Source organism: Rattus norvegicus, chromosome 7 (genome assembly GCF_036323735.1).
Source record: "Rattus norvegicus strain BN/NHsdMcwi chromosome 7, GRCr8, whole genome shotgun sequence".
NCBI classification, from domain to species: Eukaryota; Metazoa; Chordata; class Mammalia; order Rodentia; family Muridae; genus Rattus; species Rattus norvegicus.
In genome coordinates, this window is record NC_086025.1 from 105,297,883 (window position 1) to 105,323,107 (window position 25,225).

The 25,225-nt window shown below is 40.1% G+C and overlaps 1 protein-coding gene across 6 annotated transcripts in view; it reads right to left on the minus strand.

The window, feature by feature from the left end:
* Fam135b (family with sequence similarity 135, member B) overlaps window positions 1–25,225 on the minus strand; it is a 268,886-nt gene that overhangs the window by 28,052 nt on the left and 215,609 nt on the right. For all 6 annotated transcript variants that reach the window (XR_005487230.2, XM_008765601.4, NM_001427631.1 and 3 more), the window contains 5 exons: window positions 23,866–24,019; window positions 21,280–21,329; window positions 14,288–14,443; window positions 13,477–13,550; window positions 6,689–6,843 (listed from right to left, as the gene is read on the minus strand). Coding sequence is in view for 5 of the 6 variants with exons in the window: in XM_008765601.4 (XP_008763823.1) it covers window positions 6,689–6,843; window positions 13,477–13,550; window positions 14,288–14,443; window positions 21,280–21,329; window positions 23,866–24,019 (589 nt within the window). In the remaining variant the exon portion in view is untranslated. The remainder of the gene's footprint in view (window positions 1–6,688; window positions 6,844–13,476; window positions 13,551–14,287; window positions 14,444–21,279; window positions 21,330–23,865; window positions 24,020–25,225) is intronic.

The following is a 25,225-nucleotide window of genomic DNA, read 5'->3' on the forward strand; positions in this document are numbered from 1 at the left end:
CAGTGGTTCACTGAATCTTGTCTACTTAAGAGAACATCAATTCATAGTCAAGAGGCTACAGCTCAGTAAACCCCTCAGATTGACAGATTGACAGCATACATGGATACTCCAAGAGAAGGAAAAATTCTGAGAATACAGAAACTTCTAGCTAAGCTTCAACATATGGATCACCCCTCCTCCGTCTCTCATCTGTATCTCTGTCTATCATCTACTTTGCTGTCTCTGTCTTTGCCTCTGTGTGTCTCTGTCTATCCCTCCTGTCCACATCCCACTCATCTACCTCCAGTTCTCATTGTGGGGAGATGGCCACCCTTTATTTCACACAATAAAACTTCAATTATGAGCACAGTTCTTTCTTGAGTTCTATGAGTCATCCAGACAAATTCTTAGACATGGGAAATTTAACATAAACCAAGAATTTGTATCTAGTGGTCAGAATTGCAGACCACCAGTTTGCCTGAAGAACCTGAAATGAAATTTTGGTGGAGAAAGGTTAGTGCCTCACTTGCAGTGTATAAAACAAAAGAGGAGAAAAAGTCCCAAAGAAAAATCAGGTATTTTATTTTGTCATACCACTTATGGTTTATTTATCAGAGTACAATTAGCATCTCTCATTTGCAAATGTGACAAGGTCAATCATAAGCCCCATGGTTACAGAGTAAATATAAAGTGACTTTGATGCTGGGAAGGTCTGATTGTGAACTCCAACATTACTACTCATGAACACTCTAGTGAATTGAAGAGTTCAGTAATGTCTTTCCACCTCCCTAAACTGTAGGATGGGCAGATCCATAGGAACCTGCAAGCCTTTTGTTCATTCATAAATTATTATGTGAGTTGATGTCATGCAGGGAGAAAAGAGTACTGCTTTGTGCAGAATAAACACAATTATGTATGAACTCCATCATCAAGTATATTGTCTGTATGGTAGTCACACCATACTGAAGCTTCCAGGATCACGGCCATCTTCAGAGGCAAATAGCAGGGAACCAAAGCCTTTCATCTTGGTTTTTCTTAACTGATTTCTATAAGCCATTCTCCTCCATTCTTTTCTCTCTGGCTTTTAATCCTCTCTTTCTCCTCCTGTCTGCCACAACTAGACAGTGACAAACATTACCCATGTGTGCCCATCATAACCCAAGATCTAAGATATGTCAGGTGACATTTCCCATATATACCATATAAATAACAGACTCCTTTGTTCGTGTTTCCTTTAACAAATATAAGCCTCCTGTTGACAAACATCTACAGTGGTTCCATTCCCTAACTATTATGAAAAGTGAGTCAATAAACACACATCTATGTGGTAGGATTTACCAGTTCTTTGAGTGCACGTCCCTGATTATGACCATATAGGTCTTATAGTTTTGGTTTACAGTTTTATAAGAGATTTTCAATTTAATTCCTGTAGTGGCTGTACCAGTTTATATACCTAGCAACCATAGAGGTGAACAGAAAGGCAAAGGAAACCAATAGAGAAACAGGGGTGCATGGGAGGGCAGTAGAGGCAAAGGTGGTCAAGCATCCTCCCAGATAGGCTCCCACATCCATTCAAGAGCATCTGAACAACACAAAAAGACTTGATGCACTTGTATTATTGTTGTCTTTAATAAAGCAGAAGGGGAGATGGGTAGAATACTAGGGAGAATTTGGGGGAAAGTAAATATGATGAAAAAATTGAAACCTTCAAATAATTTATAAAATAATAGGTATTAAATGTAATAAATAAACACATCACCTTATAGGTTAATATTTTTAAAAATCAAACTAAAATTTAAAAGGCTTCATGTAGTTTTTAAAAAGCTATATCAATAAACTTATCTTAAATATTATGAATTTAAGCCATACATATGCTATTTGCAAACCACATGAGGCTTTGACACATGATTATCTAATAATTTTCAGTGTAATTTGTCATCAGATTGAGGGAGAAATGAGCTCTTCTTTTACCTCAGTGGATTCAATGAACCTGGAGATACTAGGAAGTATTTGCTTTCCTCTGACGCTCTGTCCTCAGTCTTCAGCAAGAACAGCATATACTGTTCTGAGAATTCCCCAACATCCCTCCCACATACATGTAGTGTGATACATCCTACCACCATGTGATAGCCCACTTGTAAGCACTTGTCTCCCTGGAGGAGCTACTTTGTGTTTTATTTCACAAAGTCCCACAGGCTGACATCTTGTCAAGTACATATTTGATGAACTGTATTCCTGAAAGGAACTAAACCAAGAATAGAGATCTAGTAAAACAAAGAATATCATCTTCATCGATTGCTTGCATTGGCTTGAATATAATTTTGCAGTGATGTTTAGTACAATAAAGACTATACCAGCATGAATTGAGTAAAAATTATCTCCATGCTAGACAGTGGGTTTATAAGATGGAAAGTGGCCATTTGTTGTAAGAGTCAACAAGGGTGACAGTCATTATAAGCACCAAGGACCTTTTGCCTTGGTGGACTTTTTAAAATATTGAGAAGCACTCAAAGGTACAACAACTGTTTTGTCAAATCATATGTCTGTTACAGCACAGCTAGAATGAATGGCTTCCAGGGACTAGGAAAGGAAGGAAAGGAAATATGAGCAAAACACAGAGTGGATTTAAGGTGGTAGAAACTATCTACATGGCATAATATGCTATAATAGTTAATGCATATGACAAAAGGAACTCAGAATAGTGCTAGTACTAAATCACCTTCAGATGATAATTACTAACCTAATACAGAGCAATGGACTATAACACAAGTTCCCCTGGGGTGGAGGATATTGGTGGTATAGGGAAGAGGATTATGCATATGCAGGACCAAGGAGTACACGGGCTACCTCTGAGCCTTACTCTTTATATTTCCATTGCTGAGAATCTAAAAATCACCTTATAAAGAATAACTTACAAAAGTAAACAGAAGTAAAGAAAGCATAGCACAGGCAGTATTTGTGGGTATGTGTATGGATCTTTTTCAGAATAGTAGACAATGAGTTGTGGTAGACACAGGGACATTGAACGCAAAAACTAGAATTCTGGGGTATACAATCTGGCCAGACCTTGGTAATCCCCTAAGTGAATGAAGTGAGACTAAACAGAGGGGCATAACTATGAACAGGAAGAGATAATCTGGAAAATGAATCATATTCCAGATTCATGGGTGAGTATGTGTTGATTGTAAGAGGAAACAAGATGTCAATTCTTTGAAGACACATTTATAAGACCCATTCTCAACCATGAGACAGGATGCAAGAAGAGCAATGAAGACTGTTACCAACATCAAAATTTGAGTTTGCCATTAAAACTGTGAGAGAGTGAGAACAACAAAGCATCCTACTGAAAGAGACAGAGAGTCAGACACTGGTGACTGCTGGTGTTAGCAAATACCCATTGACTCTTGCCTGGTAGTCTTTCAATGTTTTACAAACTTGTCTGCCCCACCATCCCTAATAGCCCTGTAGAAGAGAGCATTTTGTTCAACACTATACAGTAATTTGGGGAAAATATTTAAATCTAGACCATATGACCAATTCAGTTGTCATGCAACAGAGTAAGACCCCCCCCCCAGAAAAGCAACTACGATTTCTGATACTGCACATATTCCTGGGTTCGCACTAACCGCAAGTGCACACAAATAGCATAGATCAAAACAAAATTGTGTATATCCCATTTGATGCTACACTGACAGGGTGTACTAAGAATGTGTATGATAACCTGTTGGCGACATAACCTTTAGGCCACCATGCTGTGGCAGAAAGAGGAACTAGGTCATTGTTGTAATAAATTTTATCTTGGATTAAAGAACCATCAAAAATACTTTGCAAAAGAACAAGTCAGTCAAGAAAAGGTGTGAGTTTTAAGGGGATAAGCCAGTAATGCTTATGAGGAGGTGATAACACATCAGGTCAGGATTTTATTGGGGACAGCGTGAGAGACAGTGGGATATTTAAGAGTAAATGTTTATTGTTCTAGAAAATTGAGACTGCATAGCTGGCACCCATCTGTTGAGCTTTGGTCTTTTGTTATCTATTGTAATACCAAGTGCAGGCCCCCAGGACATGGTTGTCCCAGAGATGAGAGACTCTGCACCCTTGTCCCTAAGTTATTTTTGATTGGTAAATAAAGATGCCAACAGCCAATAGCTGGACAGAGAAGAAATAGGTGGGTTGAATTTTCTCCAGCTTATAGTCAGAGGAGAACCAAGAGGATAAGAAGGTGCACAAGGAGGAAAGAAAAACTGCCATGAGTTAGGAGTCAAGAGAATGTGGTCCTGAGGGATAGGCAACGGAACTTAAGAGCACCCTAGATGAAACTTAATAAGTAATAACTTGGGGTTATCGATAGGAAAGTAGATTCTAATAGCATGAAGGCTAAGTACCTGTCCAGCTCTTGCAGTGTTGAAAGTTCATTGTAAATATAAAGGTTGTGTGTGTGTGTGCGTGTGTGTGTGTGTGCGTGTGTGTGTGTGTGTGTCTTTTATCCTGGAACTGAATGAACTATGGTGGTGTAGAAACCCCAGGTCAGAATAAAATAATTTATACAACACACAGCCCACAGCATATGACCAACAATACATAGAGAAGATATATTAAAATATTACTTACATGTGACAATTAACAATAATTGTCAACTTGATATAGCCTAGAATCACTTGGGAAGAGAATCTTAATGATAGAGTTTCTCCCTTGAGTTGGTCTATGGGTGTGTCTGTGGAGGGCTGTTTCAATTAATTTATGTGGGGAAACCCATTATTTTGTAGGCAGGGTTTCTGAAGTATTCTGAGTGGAGAATTGGAGATGCAAGTGCGCAGGGAAGGAGTAGCGTATGGTATGCAATTTCCACTCTTCTTGGCTTTTGGTGTGACAGGCCTGGCTCCTTGAAGCTCCTGCTCTGACTGTTTCACAATGACGTACTTTAGTCTAGAATTGTAATCTGAAGCAATCCCTTTCCCCTCCATTTGCTTTTGTCATGGTATATTATCACGGCACCAGAAATGAAATTTGAGCAATTGATGGCTGACAAAAACCTGGACGAGCAGATTTCCCCAGAAAAAATACCCTCTGCCATATGTCATCATGTTAAGTAAGACTGGAGGCCCAGACGAATCACATGGGTAGAACACAGTAGACAGGGAAACCTCTGTGGAAAAAAATATGTTTTCCAGCTGACGTTATGGGCTAAGAAAAAGTGAAGCTGATTTATAAAAAAACATAATTAAAAGACCATGATCAAATCACACACCCTGAGGACTGAATTTTATGCTCAGTGGAATATTTATCAATATCTGCAATTTAAAAGACCAGGAAACGAGCTACAGCCTATTAAGTAAAAATCTCAGAGGTTATTATAATTGGTGTTTAATTTCTTAAGACTGTTCAAGTTTACTGAAAATGTAATAAGAGGTATACATTAATCAAACCCTAGGTATGTAAACACACACACACAGCCAAATGCACCCACACACACTTAAAATTTAACAGTTGGTAAGATTTAGTATAATTCAATACACACTACACATGTTATACACTTACTTGACACTAGATGTCAGAGTAGAACTGGAAACCAAATTCATGTTTACCAACCTGCTCTGTCCCTGCAAGTCACCTAGATTCAAGACTACAAAGTGTCCAGTTGCAGAGACTCAGAAATGTAGCCATTTTTATCCATGATATAAAGCAATAAGCAAACTAGCCTGGCTAAAACTACCCCAGGAAGATAACAGAGTAGAGCCTGAACTCTGGACTCAAGGGGTTAGGTTTGGTTACTTACTGACATGTGGTCTTTCATACATACTCCTATCTATGCCTCAGCTTTGCTCTCTGAAGATATATATATATATTCTAAAGGATTGAAGAAATAAACCATTTGATTTAAACTACCAACATGGGGCTTGACATTTTCTGGTCATGGCTATTGGGTTTCTAGAGTCAAATTGTAAGAGCAAACAGAAAGGGGACATTCCTTTCTTCCTGTCTGGTCATTCTGCAGCTGACCGGTGGGTTCACTGACAAACACTGTAGCCATGCTGAACACTGGCACACAAACAATAGGTACAACCTTGTTCTTGCTCTTTTTACTCTCTGATGCAGTTTGTTTGTTCATGAGTTACACAGCCCATATTCTCAAGTCCCTGACCTGCCTTGTGGCATTAAACAGGTTTTTGGATTATATAGTGAATGGCCAGCTAAAATGATACAGCAAAACCCCATCTCAAGAGACCAACCATACTTACCACCACGAGAGTCACTAACACAGTAGTAGCATTAATGCTAAAAAAAGAATGACTGTAGTTAAAACTATACACTTGAAATAACAAAAAAAATCACCACCTTTGATTGTTCTAGTGTGTGTGTATGAGTGTGTGTGTGTGTGTGTGTGTGTGTGTGTGTGTGTGTGTGTTTGTATGTGTGTCTGTGCTGTGTCTTACTCTATAGGTAAAAACACAATCTCCTGGGGAAAACAGTGTCTGTTTATGTCTGTGTCTGTATTTTATCCTATAGGCAAAAAACACTAGTACCACGAACATTTTGACCCAGAAGAGGCCAGAGAGGCATTAATGCTAACTCTTCCCATTAAAAAAAAAAAAAGCCTGCTCCTACTCTTGTGAAAAGTAAGCACCAGAACTCTAGTGGCACAGTCTGTTAATGCATGAGTACTTACATGGAAAGGCTAATTCTTTCAAAAGAACAGAGAACGACAAACCTGAGACAGGGCAGTCCACATATCTATCCTCAAAGATAACAGGCAGGGTGTTCCAGTCACCATCAATGTCCAGGCACTCTGCAGGCAGTGGTGGCATGCTGGTGAGGTACTCTGAGTTCCGGATGTCCATAGACAGCTGGCTGTGAGTCTGTATCCTGTGTAACACACAGAAAGGTAATCAACCAAACAGGACTGGGAGTTTTCAATAGAATCTTACCATTCTAACCCCAATAAAGCATTACCAGTGCTTTTAGCAGACGCAGGCAATGGCCATCTCCCATCAAAGATACCCCCCAGTGTGGTAGTCTGCTTTGCTGAGGAACTGATCTGGATACTAGTGTTGGTGCAGTGAATTGTGGACTAGGTTACATTTGCCAGTTAGTGAAAGACAATAAGTCTATGTGACTTAAAGACTAACTAAGAAATGGCAACAGATATAAAATTAGTGCTTTTGGGGGGGTTAGATTAACTCATTGATTACTCCAGAATCCTTAACTTTTTAAACTACTTAGAGTCTGAGTCACATTTTGATAGCACTGAATTAATAGTCACCTGAAGAAGCTTTTAAAAAATATTATGTCATTACTGACAACATTTATTAGTATGTATGCTAATATAATTCAGGAAGGATGATATAGTCGTTTCTCTGTAGGGAAATTTGAAAGCTAGTATTTATTCACCATAACCGAAATATCATTCTGCCAATAAGAAGGTGATTTCAGAATCTGAAGCATTACCCTTCACCATCTAAAAGTTGAGAGGAGCATGCAACTTTAATAACTTACTAAGAAGACAGAAAATTCTTATTATCTTATGAAAGAAAAACTAATTTGTAGTTTGTACTTTTGTATAAAATGACTCAGTCACTTTCTCCTAAGGTAACAGAATTTATAGGACTGTAAGTTTGGGAGAAGGTTAAGCATGTCTGCCTGTCTGCCTGTCTGTGGCTCTTTATGTCAGAGCTTATAAATTTTTGGTACTCTCATCTCACTTCCCAGCCATGTGGACCCTCTGCCTCTCTAAAATAACTGTAGCTATATAACCCTGCCCGTATTCTGAACAAATTCTCTAAGTATCACGTCATTATCATAACAGAAGTACCATGAGATTAATACATACACTTGTGTGATTTGTAGCTTATATATACACACATACATGTTTCATAGAAATATGCATATGTTAATTATGATAATACATATTAATTTTATAAACTAAATGTGTTTACCTTAGTTTTTCTATTTTTCAGTTTCCCCATAAAAGTGGAAAATTTTTTCCACTTCAAAGCTCTACAGAGGTTTGTTCAACTTTACACCTCTTTGAATATTTAATTTTTTGGATATTATATCTGGATATTTAAATATAATTGTTTCAGTCAGTCCTGCACAGCATAGCATCTTTGGTCTCCTAGTATGTAAGGGTGTAGCCAGAAGACATTGCCAGGTGAGCTGGTGATAAGCCTGCCAGATCCATCTTTGTTGTGGCCAGGCAACACCTGACAGGCTGAAAGGAACATAGATGGGCAAGGCGAACATATCTTTTTTTCTAGAACCAGGATACCTTTGTTTTCTCTAGTTATTTGACATCACAATTCCAGGCTCTACAATTTTTAGACCATGAGGCTCACAGCAGCACCTCTAACCTTCAGGGTTTCAGTCTTTTAGACATGAGCTGGTCCTCTAGTCCTAAGATCTACAGGTGTGGCTTCTAGTCCTAAGATCTAGCTTCTCTGGCTTCCATACAGATGGTAGTGGGGCTTGTCAGCCTGAACATAAGGCTCACCAACTCAATGAAATTGGCCACTCAATAAACCCCAAAAACCCTATTGTTGGTTCTTCTGCAATGCTGGCATTACAAGTGCTTGCTAGGATACCTTGCTTTTTCAGGTGGAGGCTAGGTGTCTGAACTCAGGTCTTCTTGTTTACATAGAAGCCATTTTCCTAACTGAGCCATCTCTCCAACCCCAGAAGGAATAGCTTTTTAACTATTAAACTGAGCTGCTCACACTACATATAACTAATGACTGCTGAAGGAGGGAGAATTAGTCTCCCCCAGAAACAAGCTTTTTAATTGGTTGTCCTATACAACATAGTTAGGCCTGAAATCATAGACATAAGTAGCACTAAACAGACTTGGGATTGTACTTAGATATTTATGTCTTTGGAATGAATATGTGTGGGGGTTGGGGGGAGACTAAAACTTGAAAGGAAGCAAAGGGAAAGGGGAGGAAAGAAAAGAGAAAAAGTGATAAAATATTATTTTGATTAAAACTAATTTTTATAATTATTAGCATTGAAACTGTGAAAAGAGAGGGGCGACCTCAACTTCCCCACTATAGCAGATGATGAGTATTATGAATCTCCACACTATCTTCTTTCTTTACAGCCATGTATTCCTCTTTATCCTATGAAGGGCATCACTGAGATACTGAAAAGGCAAAGAGGGCCAACCATACCCAGCCTTTCCACAAGGCCAGGCTAATTCTGAGGTTAACCTGTTTCACAAATTACTCCTGATAGCTGGCCGGTCATTTACATGACAAACACACATTCTCAAACCCATGTACACTGACAAAAGCCTAAGCAAATACATCCCTCTCATCATAATTATATCTTTTTCTGTGCTATCCCAGATAATCTCACCCATAAAGATCTGTCCCAAATACACCTACTGATTTCACAGCCTACTTAAAGAGGCTAAAATTCGTCTATGGCACAAAATCTCTTCCAGGCCAGACTATGATGTCTCTTTTCAAAGGAGCTCATCCATGACTTTGCATGCTGACATCTTCAGTCCTAATGTTGGAGTGCATTTCTGCCTCCCATGTGAACAGGTGATGGTCCTTAACGACTTGTCTGACTTGGTAAAATGTCCACATGAGTAAACGCATGTCTAGGCATGGTTGCTAGCCTTACATAGGGACTGTTCAATGTGCGAGCCCAGGACTCATTCTGTTGGCAGCAATTGTCACCTTTGCTATAATTTTCTCATTCTGAAATGAAATCTTTCTGTGTTCTTGATGAGCTGGACAACAGTTTATTTCCTATTTTAAAAAAATCTCCCTGGTAACTTGTTCTCTACTCGAGGCTTTGTGTTGATATTGGTGGTCAATACAATGCTAAAAATGTTGTCCAATCTATTTACTGCATAAGACATATCTCCTTGAGAACTTCAACTTGATTCAGACCGCTACTCCTCTGTGAAGTGCCCAGGGAGACCATCTTTGACAGACACATTAGTATCAACTCCTCTTAAATGAACAGAGGCTTTTCATCACCATTTGGTCAATATGTCTATTCATTTGTACAAAGAGATTTTGTGTGTTTACTTCACTGCTGAATAGCCCACAAGTGAAACAGTATCCGGAACACAGATAATACATGCATACTTACTAAAAGAAGGAACCTCTTTGTACATATAAGAAACTAGCTAAGAGAGAGGTTCGGGAATGCATGCATCAGATAAGTAGACTCAAGAAGTGAAAACAGGCAAGTGAGACTTGAAATACTGATGCCCAACTTTGTTTTCAGGCTAACAATGCAGGCACTGAAATCATCATGAGTCTGAATTAGTTTGGGATTCATAAGATACTACATGGCCTAGTTCTCCTACCTCTTATTCTTAGCTTCCAATTCCTGCTTAGGTTCACCACATTCTTAAAACTCAGATCTCTAATGGAAGCTCTTTCTTCTCTGTAAACAACTTTTCACAGTCTGAGTTGCTAGAACCCCAGACTGAGGTCAGATACAACATGCTCAATTTATTGTTTTTCCTCTCATCACTCTGTTAAAATCAGTCCATGATCCACACACAATTTTGCCTAAAGGATAGTTGATGTTGGGGCTTGCAGACACAAATGGCATGTGTCTCTTTTTTGCTTCATACTTCATGAAAAATCATAATTAACTTAAAATACCATTCAGAGGAAATTCACAAAACTGAAATCAATAAATATTTGGCTTGGCAACTCTGGAAGCTAGTGGTTAATCATTTATAGGAACACTAACCATAGCCCTTCTTCATTTCGTGTGCCGTTATCTTGCCTATTTTCTTTGACACTTTTAACTGCCTGAATGAGTTAAATTATGCCTGCTATTTGTCAGGTAGAATGGAAAACCTACGAAGCAGCATTACTATTTACTGCATTTACAGTCCAAATTGACAGTTAATGGGCACTCATCAATCACCATCTCCTGTTTATATAACTAGTTACACAAAAGGGACTGTGGCTTGCACTGTTTCTGCCATGTGTGTGGATGTTCCCACTTTATCCTTTCATCTTTGACTTTTGACCATTTTATGGTAAAGGAAACCAAGACTGATATATTAATTGCTTTCCTTTCTTGCTACTGTGATTTAAAAAATCCCTGTCAAAAGCTGTTTCAGGGAGAAATAATCTATTTGGACTTCATTTCTAGGTTATCATCCATTGTTGCAGAGAAATCACAGCAGCAGACAAAAGCAACTGTTCAGTCATAGACAAGATCAGAGTGTGTGCTGTACTTAGCTTGCTTTCTCCACTCTACTATAATAGAGGATGCCCTGTCCAGGGAATGGTGTCACCCATCACGACTAGCTACAGTTAAGATAATTTTTTTCAAGTATTCGGTCTTTCAATATCATTACATACCCTGTGTTATGAGTACTTTGCATTGGTGGCATTCCAACCAAATTGTGCACTGGGCATGTGATGGTTAATTTTCATTGTCAACTAGACTGGATTTAGAATCACCTAGGACATAAACCTGTGGACATGTCTATGAGCAATTTTCCAAAGCAAAACTGATGAGGGGAGATCCACTCTGAGTGTGACCCCCTTAATAAGGTGGGTTCCTAGACTAAATATGATGATTCATAAAGAGGAAGTGAGCGGAGTAAAAGCATTTCTTGCTCTACTTGACTTAGATGCCATGTGACCAGCTGCCTCAGTCTCTTGCAGCCATGACTTTCTGCCAGCATGACCCTTCAAAGTGTGGGCCACAGTTTTTTTTTTTCTCCATCCTTATTAAATTGGGTATTTCTTATTTACATTTCAATTGTTATTCCCTTTCTCAGTTTCCAGGTAAACATCCCCCTAGCCCCTCCCCCTCCCCTTCTATATGGGTGTTCCCCTCCACATCCTCCTCCCATTACCACTCTCCCCCGAACAATCCCATTCACTGGGAGTTCAGTCTTGGCAGGACCAAGGGCTTCCCCTTCCACTGGTGCTCTTACTAGGCTATTCATTGCTACCTATGAGGTTGGAGCCCAGGGTCAGTCCATGTATAGTCTTTGGGTAGTGGCTTAGTCCCTGGAAGCTCTGGTTGGTTGGCATTGTTGTTCATATGGTGTCGCAAGCCCCTTCAAGCTCTTCCAGTCCTTTCTCTGATTCCTTCAATGGGGTCCCGTTCTCAGTTCAGTGGTTTGCTGCTGGCATTTGCCTATAAACTTCTTTAAGTAGATGTTCTTTGATATTTTAATCCCAGTGATGAGGAAATTAAATAATATAGAGATCAATGAATTCTGTGGATTTCTTCTCCACATTTTTTTCTTTTTGAAGCAAGCAATGGTTTTATGGTTTTTTTGTTTGTTTGTTTGTTTGTTTGTGTGTTTTTAATGTACATAGACTGCAATTGTCTTCAGACACACCATAAGAGGGCATCAGATACCATTACAAATGTTTGTGTGCTGAAAATTAAACTTAGTACTGCTGGAAGACTAATCAGTGCTCTTAACTCCTGAGCTATCTCTCCAGCCCTCGGTGTGTGTTTATTAACCTGAGAAACATGGTTCACACATAACACAAACTCCAAGTTTTCCATGTTTTGTTGAGACATGCAGGAATGCTTTCCAGCTATAGTTCTAAGTCTTTGATCATAGGCCCTCAAAGTTACTTTTAATGTTGACAGATTTCTTTTTCCAGTGCTAGTTTTAGAATTAGTCAGCTAGTTCTAGCCTGAAGCTGAAATGAATGAATGAATGGGTGGATTATGTGCCTATAGAAGACCCCCGTGATGTCAGAACAAACTATTTTCACAAGCAAATACATTTTTCTTGCCTTCCTACTCACTTTCAGATCCCAAGATCAAATATTAAATGTTACTGTCTGCATACAGAATGAAACCTGTGGAAGTTCCCAGGGTTATATGACAAAGTAAAAGAATTCCAGGTCTATCCTATGCAACACAAATATTCCATGAGCCTATTCTGACAGATGCAATGGGGCCTCTGAAACATGGTCATTCCATAGACGAACAGATTACTCAAACAAAATATGTGTGGCCAAAAAGCTCAGTGAGGTGTCTGCCCATCTTCCTTGGGGTACCTGAGAAACCTCACCTTGCATCACCCCTCCAACTTTATGGAGTACTTCTCAGCTTTCTGAAGGAAGGCAGTTTTAGAAAGGCATCAGTCCTGATTAGAGATCATGGGCTTTAGGTTAAATATGTTTCAGCTACTGCAACATGGTACTTTTCTGAGTAGTGTGGGGCCAGGCCACCTGCTTCCATTCATTTTGCAGAAGACTCAGCACAGATGTCTGCAGAGCCTTAGAGAATCTTATTTTCCTGTTTCTCTATAGAATGACCATGGAACAAAAGAAACCTTTAGCAATTGACCTTCCCTGCCACCTGCAGCTCCCACCTCCCCAGTGTGAATACTTTTCTTTGCCTCTCATCCTGTGCAGAGGGAAGCAAAGTGTCTGCCTCACAGCCAGAGATGAGAGAAAAGGGAAGTTGGAACAAAGAAAGAGAGTTGAATGCCTTAGGTGGCCACTTCCACAGGGTGAAGTGGGTGTGCAATTTAGTACTCACAGGTTTTCCTGAAAGGTCAAGACTGCAAGTTTTTGGTGTTCCATATAAAAGAAAGCTTCAGAAAACCTTCGGACCTGAAAGATGACAACATAAACAGCGTCATTCTTCAAGTACATATGACCTCCATTTTGTAAATGTGAGAGTCTGGAGATTAAATATTCTGTTTTCATGGAGGGACAGCTATACCTACACAGAGAGGCCTGAAACAAGGGCTTTCCAGCCTCCACAGCTGCCCACTCGTCTTTATAGCTCGTAGCCCAAACGGCATAGTGTGTGTGTTTATAAATTCAGTCCTTTCTGCTTTATTTGTATATTTAAGTTTTATTCTATCTACTAGAATATGAGATTTCTCCAAGCTGGCATTATAAATAAATACACATTGTGGAGAATTCCTAAAGTCATTGGCATTTGCTATATGCTTTGTTGACTCTGTTTCTCAGACCCTTATTTCTCTTTTGCAAATAGAGAAGATCCGCACTGCTGCATAATATACAGCCAGGAAGGGGCAACACTTTTCATTTGAAAGTTTTTTAAGTATTTTGAGACCCTTGCAATAGTCAATTTTATAAGTTCAGCTATCATCAGAAACAGATGAGGAGATGTTTTACAAATGACAGAATAGGGCTGAGTAGCTAAGTGAGTTGTTTGATGTCACGATGCCCATTCACAGTAGGGTGGGCAGGACCTGTGATGAAATCTACAGATCCGCACCCTGCTCAATCCTGTTCCTCTCAATGAGCCAACTTTAGCAAAGCTTCTCCTTAGGTTTAAAAACATGCGGTCAGAGAGTTGAGACCATTTTACACTTTACCCTCAAAGTGTGATGCTCCTGGGTGAGATAAGTGGTCACGTGGGAGTGCAGGGTTACTGTGTCCAGGAATTGGGTCCACAGAGCCATCAGATGGGAAGCCAGCCACGCAAGATCCTTACTGATCTGCTCTGCTATCTTCTCTGGGTTGTTCAGCATCTGCAAAGATAAAAAGATGTCATCCAAAGACCCAGCTCTATTGGGATGCTCTAGTCCTCCTCACGGGGTCTTTAACAAATGCTTTGCTCTCCTAGCCATTCCCACACATGCTACAATATCACATTATTATATAACATGTAATATTGTAGCACATGTCTCATGCTATATAATATATACCTATGTACTACTGTCCCTTTGAATGTGGAAGTTAAGAGAGGCAGTAAGGAGACGAGTAAGCTGTTTGGCAGGTTATGTGCATAGATTAACGTTCAGATCCCAAGGTCTCATGCACGGTTAGCCTGTATCTATTCCCAGGCTACTTCTTACCTCTTCATGCCTGTTTCAAGTGAGACTTATTTTTATATTTCCAGAAATGCTTTGTCTCATATATATATATACATATATATATATATCCTCTCTTGTTTTATATGCAGTTGCTACCCATTTTCACCTCTCTACCTCAAGTTCTAACCTCATCACCTCAGAAGCCAATTTTCCCAAATATCAGCATTCAAGTCTTAGATTCCTTCTTCATGGTCTTTGCACTATTGCACTAAAAGCCATAGCATCCTCCCTCAGACCCACATGCATAGAAGAGGTCTTGGTGCTAGAATCTATCCTGTTACTGGATTAAACTCTGACCTCAGTGCCTTGTAAGCACAGTGGCTCCACTTACCAATACTGAACATGTGGCAGGTGGAGGATTAGAAATTTTATACATGCTTCACATTCAATCCATACAATCATCTTTTAGGTAGAACATTAGAGTCGTCCTTTCACAGAAAGTAAACTGACAGTGAACTAATAGAGTGTCCAAAATTTCACGCAGTCAGGATTTAACTGAAGTATTATCAAACCATGAAAGCACATACTCCACCTCAGAAACTAAAAATATCTCCAGAGATAATATACTTCTCATAACCCCAGAATACTTAACTAGTAATGTCTCTAGGTAGGCTTTTAGTGACTTTGACCTGTAATTATCTTCTTAACCATCACTTCCCACTCTGTAAGGGGGATTCTAGGATGCCTCAATTACAATGTGAGCCAATCAGACTACAGTGGGCCTGAGACTTTAGAGAAGAGCATGGTGGACTGGTAACTGTGGTTTAAAGTGGGGGAGAATCATATTCTAAAGGTGTAACTTTAATTGTGGAAAAATCAGAAGATAGAATGCTCCACTGAGGAGTAACAAGAAGCCTACCCACTGAGCTCCAGGCCTCATCAATCCACAGCAAGCAGTGAGAGAGCCTCTTGCTTGTCCCAAGAACATGTTTGACAAAAGAAGGACATGTGATAACTTAGAATGGCACATACCAGCCCAAGTGGTGTAGAGCTATCACAAAGCCAAAGCCTATCAAACCCAATCTCTTTCCCTCCTTTATGTGGTGCCTCCATTTTTACTAAATACACAAATGAAACAACTGACTCCAATACAGTCATTGTTCTTGTTGGACTGGAGTTTGATTCCAGATGAAGGCAGAGCAGGTGACGGGATGTATCTAAGAGTAAGAAAGTGAAGGAGATGTTTGCTTGTACAGTGAAGCTCTTAGAATTCAGGGAATCCTGCTTCATTATTATGACTGGCTTCCAGGTAAAAGCATCCAGTTAAACATAACATCTAAGAGGTGCATGTATCCTTTGATGACCATTTGAACCTCAGTCCCGTATAGCATCATGAGTGGTCAGAGACAGAGAAGGAATGGTGCAGAGGAGTTTACCTGGGGGACAGGATAGATCACCAAGAAAACTCCAGACTTTTCAATGCAATCCACGTATCTCACTCATATTTAAAGTTTTTGACCAGGGTATTTACTATTGACACCCAAGATACTGTATCAACACTCAGCACTATTTGCCCCGGGAATTCATTCCCACCTTACCTAAGGTTACCACACCTCTTACCTCATGTATAACCATTGTCTCAGCTTGGCTGAACTACCTATAGCACCATGTCTGTCTACTTGTAACCCTAGAACATTGTTCAGACAGCATCTTCTTTTTGGAATGCCTTGTCCTCCTCTCTCATTTTCCCTTTCATGTCCTTTCCATCCTTTTGACATTCAACCAGGGAACATCTAGGAAATCAATTCTATTTCCCCTTATTTATGGCAATACTACTCTATGCTATCAGTCTAACGTTCATCCCTCTCTTTTGACTTCTTCTTGAAAAGGTTTCCTCAACCAATACTGAAGTTAATTGTGCTCCTTCTAACAACTGTGGCTTACTTTACTGCCACTGCCCCAGTTTTTCTGCATTCTGAATTTAACCTCTCACCATCCTTACTTCCAGCACAGTAGGTAATTGATAATGTGAGCTCAGTAACTCTTTAGTACAGAGATAGGTAGATTCACATCCTTAAGAGAGACACCCCATGCCTCAGTCATGTAGCCCTGCCTTTCTGGGCTTCTGATCCTGCTCTCCAAGCACCTCCTCCACCAGAGTGGTACTGGCAGGCACAGTATGAATTCTGAGCTCAACTACCAGAGGAGAAGAGGAAAGAAAAGAAAGATATTCATTAAGTAAGTCTTTGGGAGAATTATTTCCTTCCTAGTCAGTTATAGCAACAGCTTCATCTGAGGTTACATGGGTTTCTAATTAAGCCTTAGGAGGACTTTCCTAACATCACAGACACACGGACCTTTATAATTACACATGACAGGTGTGGATAGCTTTTTGCAGCAGGTAAGGGATGGGCCTTACCTGCTAATAAGCCAGCAATCTTGGCCAGTTGTATTCACAGATATATTCTCTGAAGCAAAGCTCAGCCACCTCCCTTGACCACTACCATGAACCTTGACTTCTCCTCTGCTCCCTTTGGTTTTTCCATGCTCATTTTGTGCTGCAGGGTATACTATAATGTGGGAAGCCAGAAAGTGAATGGAATTGTGTGTGTGTGTGTGTGTGTGTGTGTGTGTGTGAGAGAGAGAGAGAGAGAGGGGGGGGGGAGTGTTCATCTTGATTAGGGCATCCTTTCAGACCAGCAACCATCTAAGCTTGCTTCTTGGCTTAAACCAAGGTATTTCCAACCCCTCTATGATGGTTAATTTCAATTGACAACTTGGTGAAATCTAGAATCACTTGGGCTACTGGCCTTGGATATGCTTGTCTGGGATTATCTTGATTTTGTAAATCGAGGTGGAAAGACAACCCACCTACTGTAGGCAGCACCATTGGATCCTGGACTGTACAAAAGGAGACAGGAAATTCATAGCCAGCATTCATTACCCTCTGCTTCTTGACCTCAAGGCTTTATTGTTGTGACTTTCCACTTTAATAACTAACCTCCTAGAGATGTGAGCCAAAATAAACACCTTCTATTTTAAGTTATACTTTATGGGGGGGCAGATTTATTAGGGTAACAGGAAAAGTAGATAAGATTGCCCTCTGACAAAAAAGTTGACCAAGACAAAATAAAACCCAACTTTGGCATTCTTGCTGAGTCCTTAATTTTGACTTTTCTCAATAGAAAGAGGCAGTTCTGGGAACAACTACTAAATAGTTGAATAATTCCCAAAAGTTCACAGGGATAAAGAAAAGACAATCTTTTATAAGTTAGAAAAATCTTAAATTGCTATACTCAAAGTCAGAGCTAACCCTCAAAAGGAAATTTACATCCCAGTGCCACTCAGCAAGTGTCAGGAGACCCATGAGTGCCCTGGTAAAGGGCACAGCGTTGTATTTGTTAATTTATTGTGGGAGGATGCTCAGCATCTCCCCACCCAGACTTCAGTGTAGCATTTATACTTGGGTCTCATTATCCCCATGCCTCAGTCAGCTGATACATATGGACACGGTCCCACTAATGTATGACCTGTGCTTCACATTGCTGTATTGTGCCTGGAGGAGTGTCCTTCCCTCCCAGGTATCTGACACCCTCCTCCCTGTTCCTTGATGACACTTTGACTTCCCAGACAGAAGCAAGACCTCCAATCCTCCATTCTCTGCTACCCTTCCCTTATTCTCCCCCACTCTCACACTGGCCATGTGGGCAGAGTCAGAACAAAGCAGTTTCTTACTAGGCTGCAAGTACTGTGTGGTCTCTTCCCTTATTGTATCAAGAGGATATCTGAGTGGCCAACACATGACAAGTATTTTTTTTTTAATTTGTAAGTTTCTTACACTAAGTAAAGATACCCCAGGAGCACTCTGCTGCTAGAGACTTCTGGGTTTTTCCATTGTCATGATCGCCTGGAACTATCTAGCACTTTATCCACAATGGCAATGCTTGAGATGAACACGGTCTCTGCTGCTCACCACTTGCCAGGAGATGGCACTGTTTCATCTCTAACCAGATCCCAGCTCTGTGATTTGGACACTTTACTGAGTATCCAGCAATATTTCCTCAGGCCAGTCCATCCCTTAAGAGCAAGAGTAAGAAGCAGAATAAGACCTACCCTCCTTACTCTTAATACTTTGAACCCCATTACCGATCAGCATTTCTTACTCAATAAAATTCTGCAAGAAAATGTAGTTAGAACTGTTCTGTAGCATCAGGAAAACAGAATTCAATGGGACACCCTCACATCAACAAACGAACACAAGTATAAGCACTGGAGATAAAAGTAGAAGAGGAACTTGGGAACAAAAGTTTTGGCCAGAGAAGGAGGAGACATGAAAGAGAGTAGTACAGAGTTAACATCAGATCATTAATTAAAGTCACGTATGAGATTGTCTGAGAATAAAAAATTAAAATTAAGGAAGCCTTTTTCCACAGAGTCTGAGACTCTGCTGTAAGGGCTGGAGGTGAACAGTAGGTCTCTTGGGAAATATGTCTGATGAAGTTATTGATAGCTCTGTCCTTCAAATCCCTCACAGAAATCACTGCAGTCACCAGAAGTGACAAATTGTCATAGATGAAGGTGTCCCAAGGGCCAGGGTCACAGTGTTCACTACTATTAAGTGAAGGTTGCCACTGCCCCTTTTCAAGTTTGATAATCTCATCCAGTGGCTGCAGTGGCTCAGAAACTTTGAGAAGGCACCACTCTTTGTATCTACTTGCCACTGTGAATGTGGGTGAGCACTTCCTTTACTGTCCCCTGGATGCTGTGAAGTGGTTGCCCTGGGAACGTCACTGTTGTAACTGTGGATAAAACCACTGTCATACTTTCCAACTCAAGTTTGCCCTGTAGGTCACAGGTGGATTTCAGTCTTGAGTTCCTGGTGAGGAACATCTCAACCCCTGCAAAATCACAGCATGTGTGACTTTTGTTATTAAATCTTTTCTAACTAATACATGGAGTGGAACTTACTGGGCCCTAGCCAGCTACAGGCTAGAGGTTGTTGCCAGGAAAATCAGCTGATGGCTAGGGAGTGGATACTGCTCATATATATATATATATATATATATATATATATATATATATATATATATATATATATGGAGAGAGAGAGAGAGAGAGAGAGAGAGAGAGAGAGAGAGAGAGAGAGTTGGAGGTAGAATGAATTACCAAAGGTCAGGAACTAATCAATCATGTTTCTTTATTTGCACTTTCATGGTGGGAAATTAGTACTGTCTTTTCTATCAAAAAGTTATAAAAAGAAGTTTTATTTATAATTGTGAAGAAGTGATTTGGCAGAAATTCAAATTCCTCCAGGGCTAGCACTTCTTGGAATCAAAATACATATCCATGTTTTCATGGACTCTTCAGAACTGCATTTTTCGTGCCAGCCCTGTGAACGTGAGGCCAAGCTCTGACTACTCAGGAAGGAAGAGGAGCCCTTCACATTAGGAAAAAAACCAATAGGACCCCACTGTTTGTGCTTGCCTGCCTAATGGGTTGTGGATATGGACCCTTCCTTAGAAATGGAATGTTTTGCTTTGGGGAATAAGTAGGACTGTGTGATGATTTCCTGGGGATCCCAGATATGATTCTAATACATAGAGACCTTCAAAGGCAGGGATTGCAGAACTCCCAGAATAGTGACCCACTTGCCTGAATTTGGCCTAGCTCAACTCAAGGACAAGTAGCTTCACTCTTGGCCTCCTTTTCCAACTTTGACCTATGCATCCTTCATCTAGCTATTCACTCATACCCTTTGTACTAGTCTTATAATAGACTGTGATGTTTAGAAACATGTTTCTGGAACTTTATAAGCCATTAAATAAGATCATCTAACTTCAAATGTAGGATTACAAATCTCTATCTCATAGCTGTTGGTCAAACTAGGGTAGTGCCAGAAACTACTCAAGGAGAGATGTTGCAAAACTGAGCATTTGACCTGTGGGGCCTGATGCTGACTCTAGGGAGACACTGTTAGAAACTACATGGTTGGGCATGAAGTTAGATGTCCTAACTGTGCATCCACTCTCCACATGGCATTATGGATGGAGATAAGAGAACCCCTCATGGATTCAAAGTTCATTCTTCTGCACAAGCTCCAAAAGATGCATCCTCTTTCTACTTCATGATTCCTAGTGACGTGGACAGTGTTGGCTGCATGACCTTTTGACATCTGTAAACTCCACCCAAATACAATGCTTTTGTTGCCATTTCTGAACCTGCTGATGTTTTTGAACCTGTTGCCTGGGAACAAACCATGAACCTTATTGCACATGTTCAAAACATGATTAGTTTTCCTTGTTGCCCATCATTTTCCTAGGTTGACCTCAGACACCCTCTTTGCTTGTGTCACAGAAGCTTCTCAGCCCTTTCTTCAGACAGGTAGATTTGTGGCCAGGTCCATCCCTTATCCCTGCACATTAGTACCTGTGAATTTATTCTCTTTGGGGAAAATTGTGGTTTCAGTGACTGACATGCTGTGCGGTCAGCAAAACCAGCTCGGTCCAGCACTCTTAAGTACTGTTCAGACTCGGGGTTTGCACTGTAATTACCTGTAACTCTGAGCACAGCTGAGAAAGTGTTTCTTCGACAGCAAGAACCTCTGGGAAGGAAGAAAAAGACCACACAATTAAACAGATCCCACTTAAATGCTATACTTACTAAAGGGAATGGTTTGGAATTCATGCTCTAAATGGGAAAGTCAGAAAAAGAGAGACAAAGGCAACTCCAGAGGACTCTCCTTATCAGACTTTGAAGAGAACCAGCCTCATTAGGCACCATGGATTGAATGCAAGAGAAAACCCATAGTAGATTTGTGAGTGGAATTATAAGGTATAATTGACTCCTTACTGTCTCTAGCACTTTATGTGCCCAAATGAGTCTACATTTATTTGTGTTTCCAGATGCATATGCTCATGCATGTACTCGTGCACACACACACACACACACACACACACACACACACACAGAGAGAGAGAGAGAGAGAGAGAGAGAGAGAGAGAGAGAGAGAGAGAGAATTTGTATCTCCATCTTGGAGCTGAAAGTCAGAAGCTCAACAGAGAGGAGTGGCAGAATTGAGTAGACTGTAGGCTCCAGGGAAAGTGACACTAATGGGCATCCAGGCTACACATGGTACAGCTATACACCAGCTTGTCAGCCTGAACCAGTGATCTCTGGCTATTTGTGATTTTATGGTCAGAGTTTTGATAGTTTTTGAACTCTCTCCTAGCTTGCCAATGCCAAAGTGAGTCATTTGCATGCAATATTCTGCCTAGAGTAATGTGAACAATCTCTTAGCATCTCTGTGTCCTGCTGACCCTCCATCTGATATAATAGACTTTATTTCCTGTGAACAGAACTATATACTATGTGTCCAGTACAATGGCCAATATATAGAAAATGCTCAATAAAAATATGCTGAAAACATTTCAGGAAATAAACTTTGTTTTTTTTTTTTGTTTTTTTAAAGTAACAAAAGGTTCTGTTGTTAGATGCTGTTGAATAAAATTTGTTTTCTTTGGGGCAATATAACTGGGCTCTGATTCTGTACTGTCTTTTCTTTTGTTTTTTGTGGAGCTGTAGGCCAAATGTGGGATTTGATGTATGCAAATAAAGTGCTCTCTTAAAAGGGTCATAGCCTGAGTTCTCAGGTTGTCTTTACAACCTGTGTAAGATTGACCTCCAAAAAAAAAATCCAATTCAGAGAGTGGTTGATAATTCCAGGCACTGGCTTAACCAGCTGTCATGGCTGATGAAACTAAACGTCAAGAGGCTTTAAAATCCAAAGCTAGCACCACAACACTTCCTGCTCTGTGGACTAGAGAAAGATAAGGAATCTTAGGGGTAACCGGCTCTCATAGACTCCATAGTCTGATGGTAAAGAGCAACCTGTAACTATAATATTGTCCTGCCACCCACTTATAATGCAATGCATTACCAATGGTACGGTACTTACAGAAGATATCCAGAAGAAGAGAGAATAAGCATTCAGTAAGATTCAGACATTGAAATATGCATTATCCTTGAATCCTGGGCTCTGGGTTGAGCCTCTGGTCCAAAGGACTTTGAGATGAATCTCAGCAAATGGAATGCTTTGAAGGAGGATGGGATTGACCTTCCCTACCCCAGGCAGTCAGTGCAGGATCTCTAGGCTTCTGTCACGGCTACATATTGCTATATGTAGTAATTTGACTTCCATTTTTGACTTCTCTTATTTATTGCTTGACAGGGAACTAGGCTCATTAATCTTCATGATATTTAAGTTTAGAAAAACATCTATTTGTCCCTATAACCAAATTTGGCATGTCATTATAGGTTCTAGGATCCTTTATGGGATAAGAAAAGGAAAAATTAGAAACATACAAGTATAATGGATAAGAATGACTACATGTGTTCATATATGTAAATGTATGATTCCTTTCTGTGGATGAAGTGCTCTTTTGAAAAGCTATTATACATGTTTATTAGTTGCAATTCTATAATCATATTAATTATAAAAGACTTTAAACTTGTAAATTTTTCTAGGAAATAAGAGGTGGTGTGTGTGTGTGTGTGTGTGTGTGTGTGTGTGTGTGTGTGTGTATTAAGCAATGGTAGTTGATGGCCTGGAAAGGACTGAAAGACTCAAGAACCTTTACTTGAATGGACAATCACTTTAGATTATAAAGTTGAACTATCACCAATAATGCAAGATTCAGTCTTTACCTATTTCTGTGATAAAATACAGGAGCTCTAGTGGCCCTGGTATGATGCTAGAGCAGTTTGGATTCTGACACAACCTTTTTGCAAAACATAATTGCCTTTTGGTGATACTTTGGCTTTATTTGGGTGTTGATTTTCTAACAAAAGCAGCTGAACATTATTAAATAGGATGCCAAGTATATGTTATGTATTTTAAGAAATATTTATTTGATACATAAATGAATGAGTGGGTGTCTTGAAGTACTCATATATATTCCCGCTCCATTTGTCCTTCCAAAGAGTTTCTCTTAATACAATGAGGTAGATCCCAGAACAGGTTCAATGACCAATCATATTTTCACATGAACTTTGCAAAAGCATACCACCTTTTCTCCTTTTACACTCCAATGAGGAATGTCAGCTCCTGGAAGGAGATTTTTCTGCTACTATCCCCTTACCCAGCTCCATGGTGGGCAGCTCAGGAATGTCTCTCATAATGACCAGGAAGTAGAGTCGGAGGCCCCGATAGGCATGAAGGAGCAGTAGACAGACATCCCGGTGCCACTTATGTGCATGTTGTATGCAGTTCTCTGAAGGAACATAGAAGCTTCCCTGAAAAGACAGAAGGAGAAAATTGACAAAAATGATATCTTGTCCAAAAATCAAAGAGCTCCTTTTTCTCCACTTGACGCTCACAGAAGATTTTGAGCTTCAGGTCTAATTTATAGCAAATAAGAAGACTACAGAAAGAAAGCTGCCCAAGTTGCTTCTTTATCCCTCCACATAGGAAAAACCATGGGCACACCATGCCATTGTTGTATTATGTTCAAGTTAAGATATGAGTAGCTGCAACATTAAAAACAATTGTAGAAAATAATGAATCAGAATCAGATAAAGCTGACAATGCCCACACCAAGAAGGTTGGTCACCAGCAACTTCTGTCCACTTTGAAGTCACTTTCTCTGGTTCCCATAGAATGTACTGTAGAAGAAGTGAGGGGACATAAGAAGTGGAATCTTTTATGTGGGTATGGGGAAGATTAGAAAGACTATTGTGTGAGCAGCAGATTGTGCTACAAAGGGAAGATAAAACTATCATATATAAAATAGGAAGGGAGAACGCAGTGGGGTGCTGAGTGCTTGATGTGCCCAATGTGAACTCATATATGAGCACAGTTTCAAAAGACGGTGCACAGTGAAATCTGTTTGAGGCTATAGGAATAGCAGAAAGACAATGAGGTTTGTGCAACCAAGAGAAAACGCTTAAGTCCGCCATGGACTCGGTGGAGTAAAAGTATAAACAAGACAGTTTTGTTGATGTTAAATAAGATAATGTGTCTCTCTTTCCAACCTAAAAGAGAAAGATATTCCAGAGAAAATTACAAGAGAAATGTCTTCTAAGAGCAGAGAGCAGAGAAAGGAATCATAGGGTAGGTTGGAGAGAATGGAAATGCAGCAGTATGTAGGAGTGGTAGGAACATTTAGTGGTGTTACACACCTGCACACCCATCTACGTCCCCCTTGGTCACATGGGAGCACACACTTGCTCTTCATGGTCCCCTACTGTTGCCTTGAGGAATCTGGAGGAAGATTCAGCTGGGAGGGGGAACACTTCGGTATGTGGGTCTGTGTGTTTGGTGATTACAGCAGTATCCTATCCCATGCAGTCTTTGGTTTTATTTCAACATAATATTTTATTGCTTCTTTGAGAATTTCATTTCATACAAACAAATCACACTCACTTCCCCCATCCTTCTATGCCTTTGCATCTCAACCCTCTCCCCTTGTGAGCTTCTCCCCATCCAAAAGGAAAAGTCCA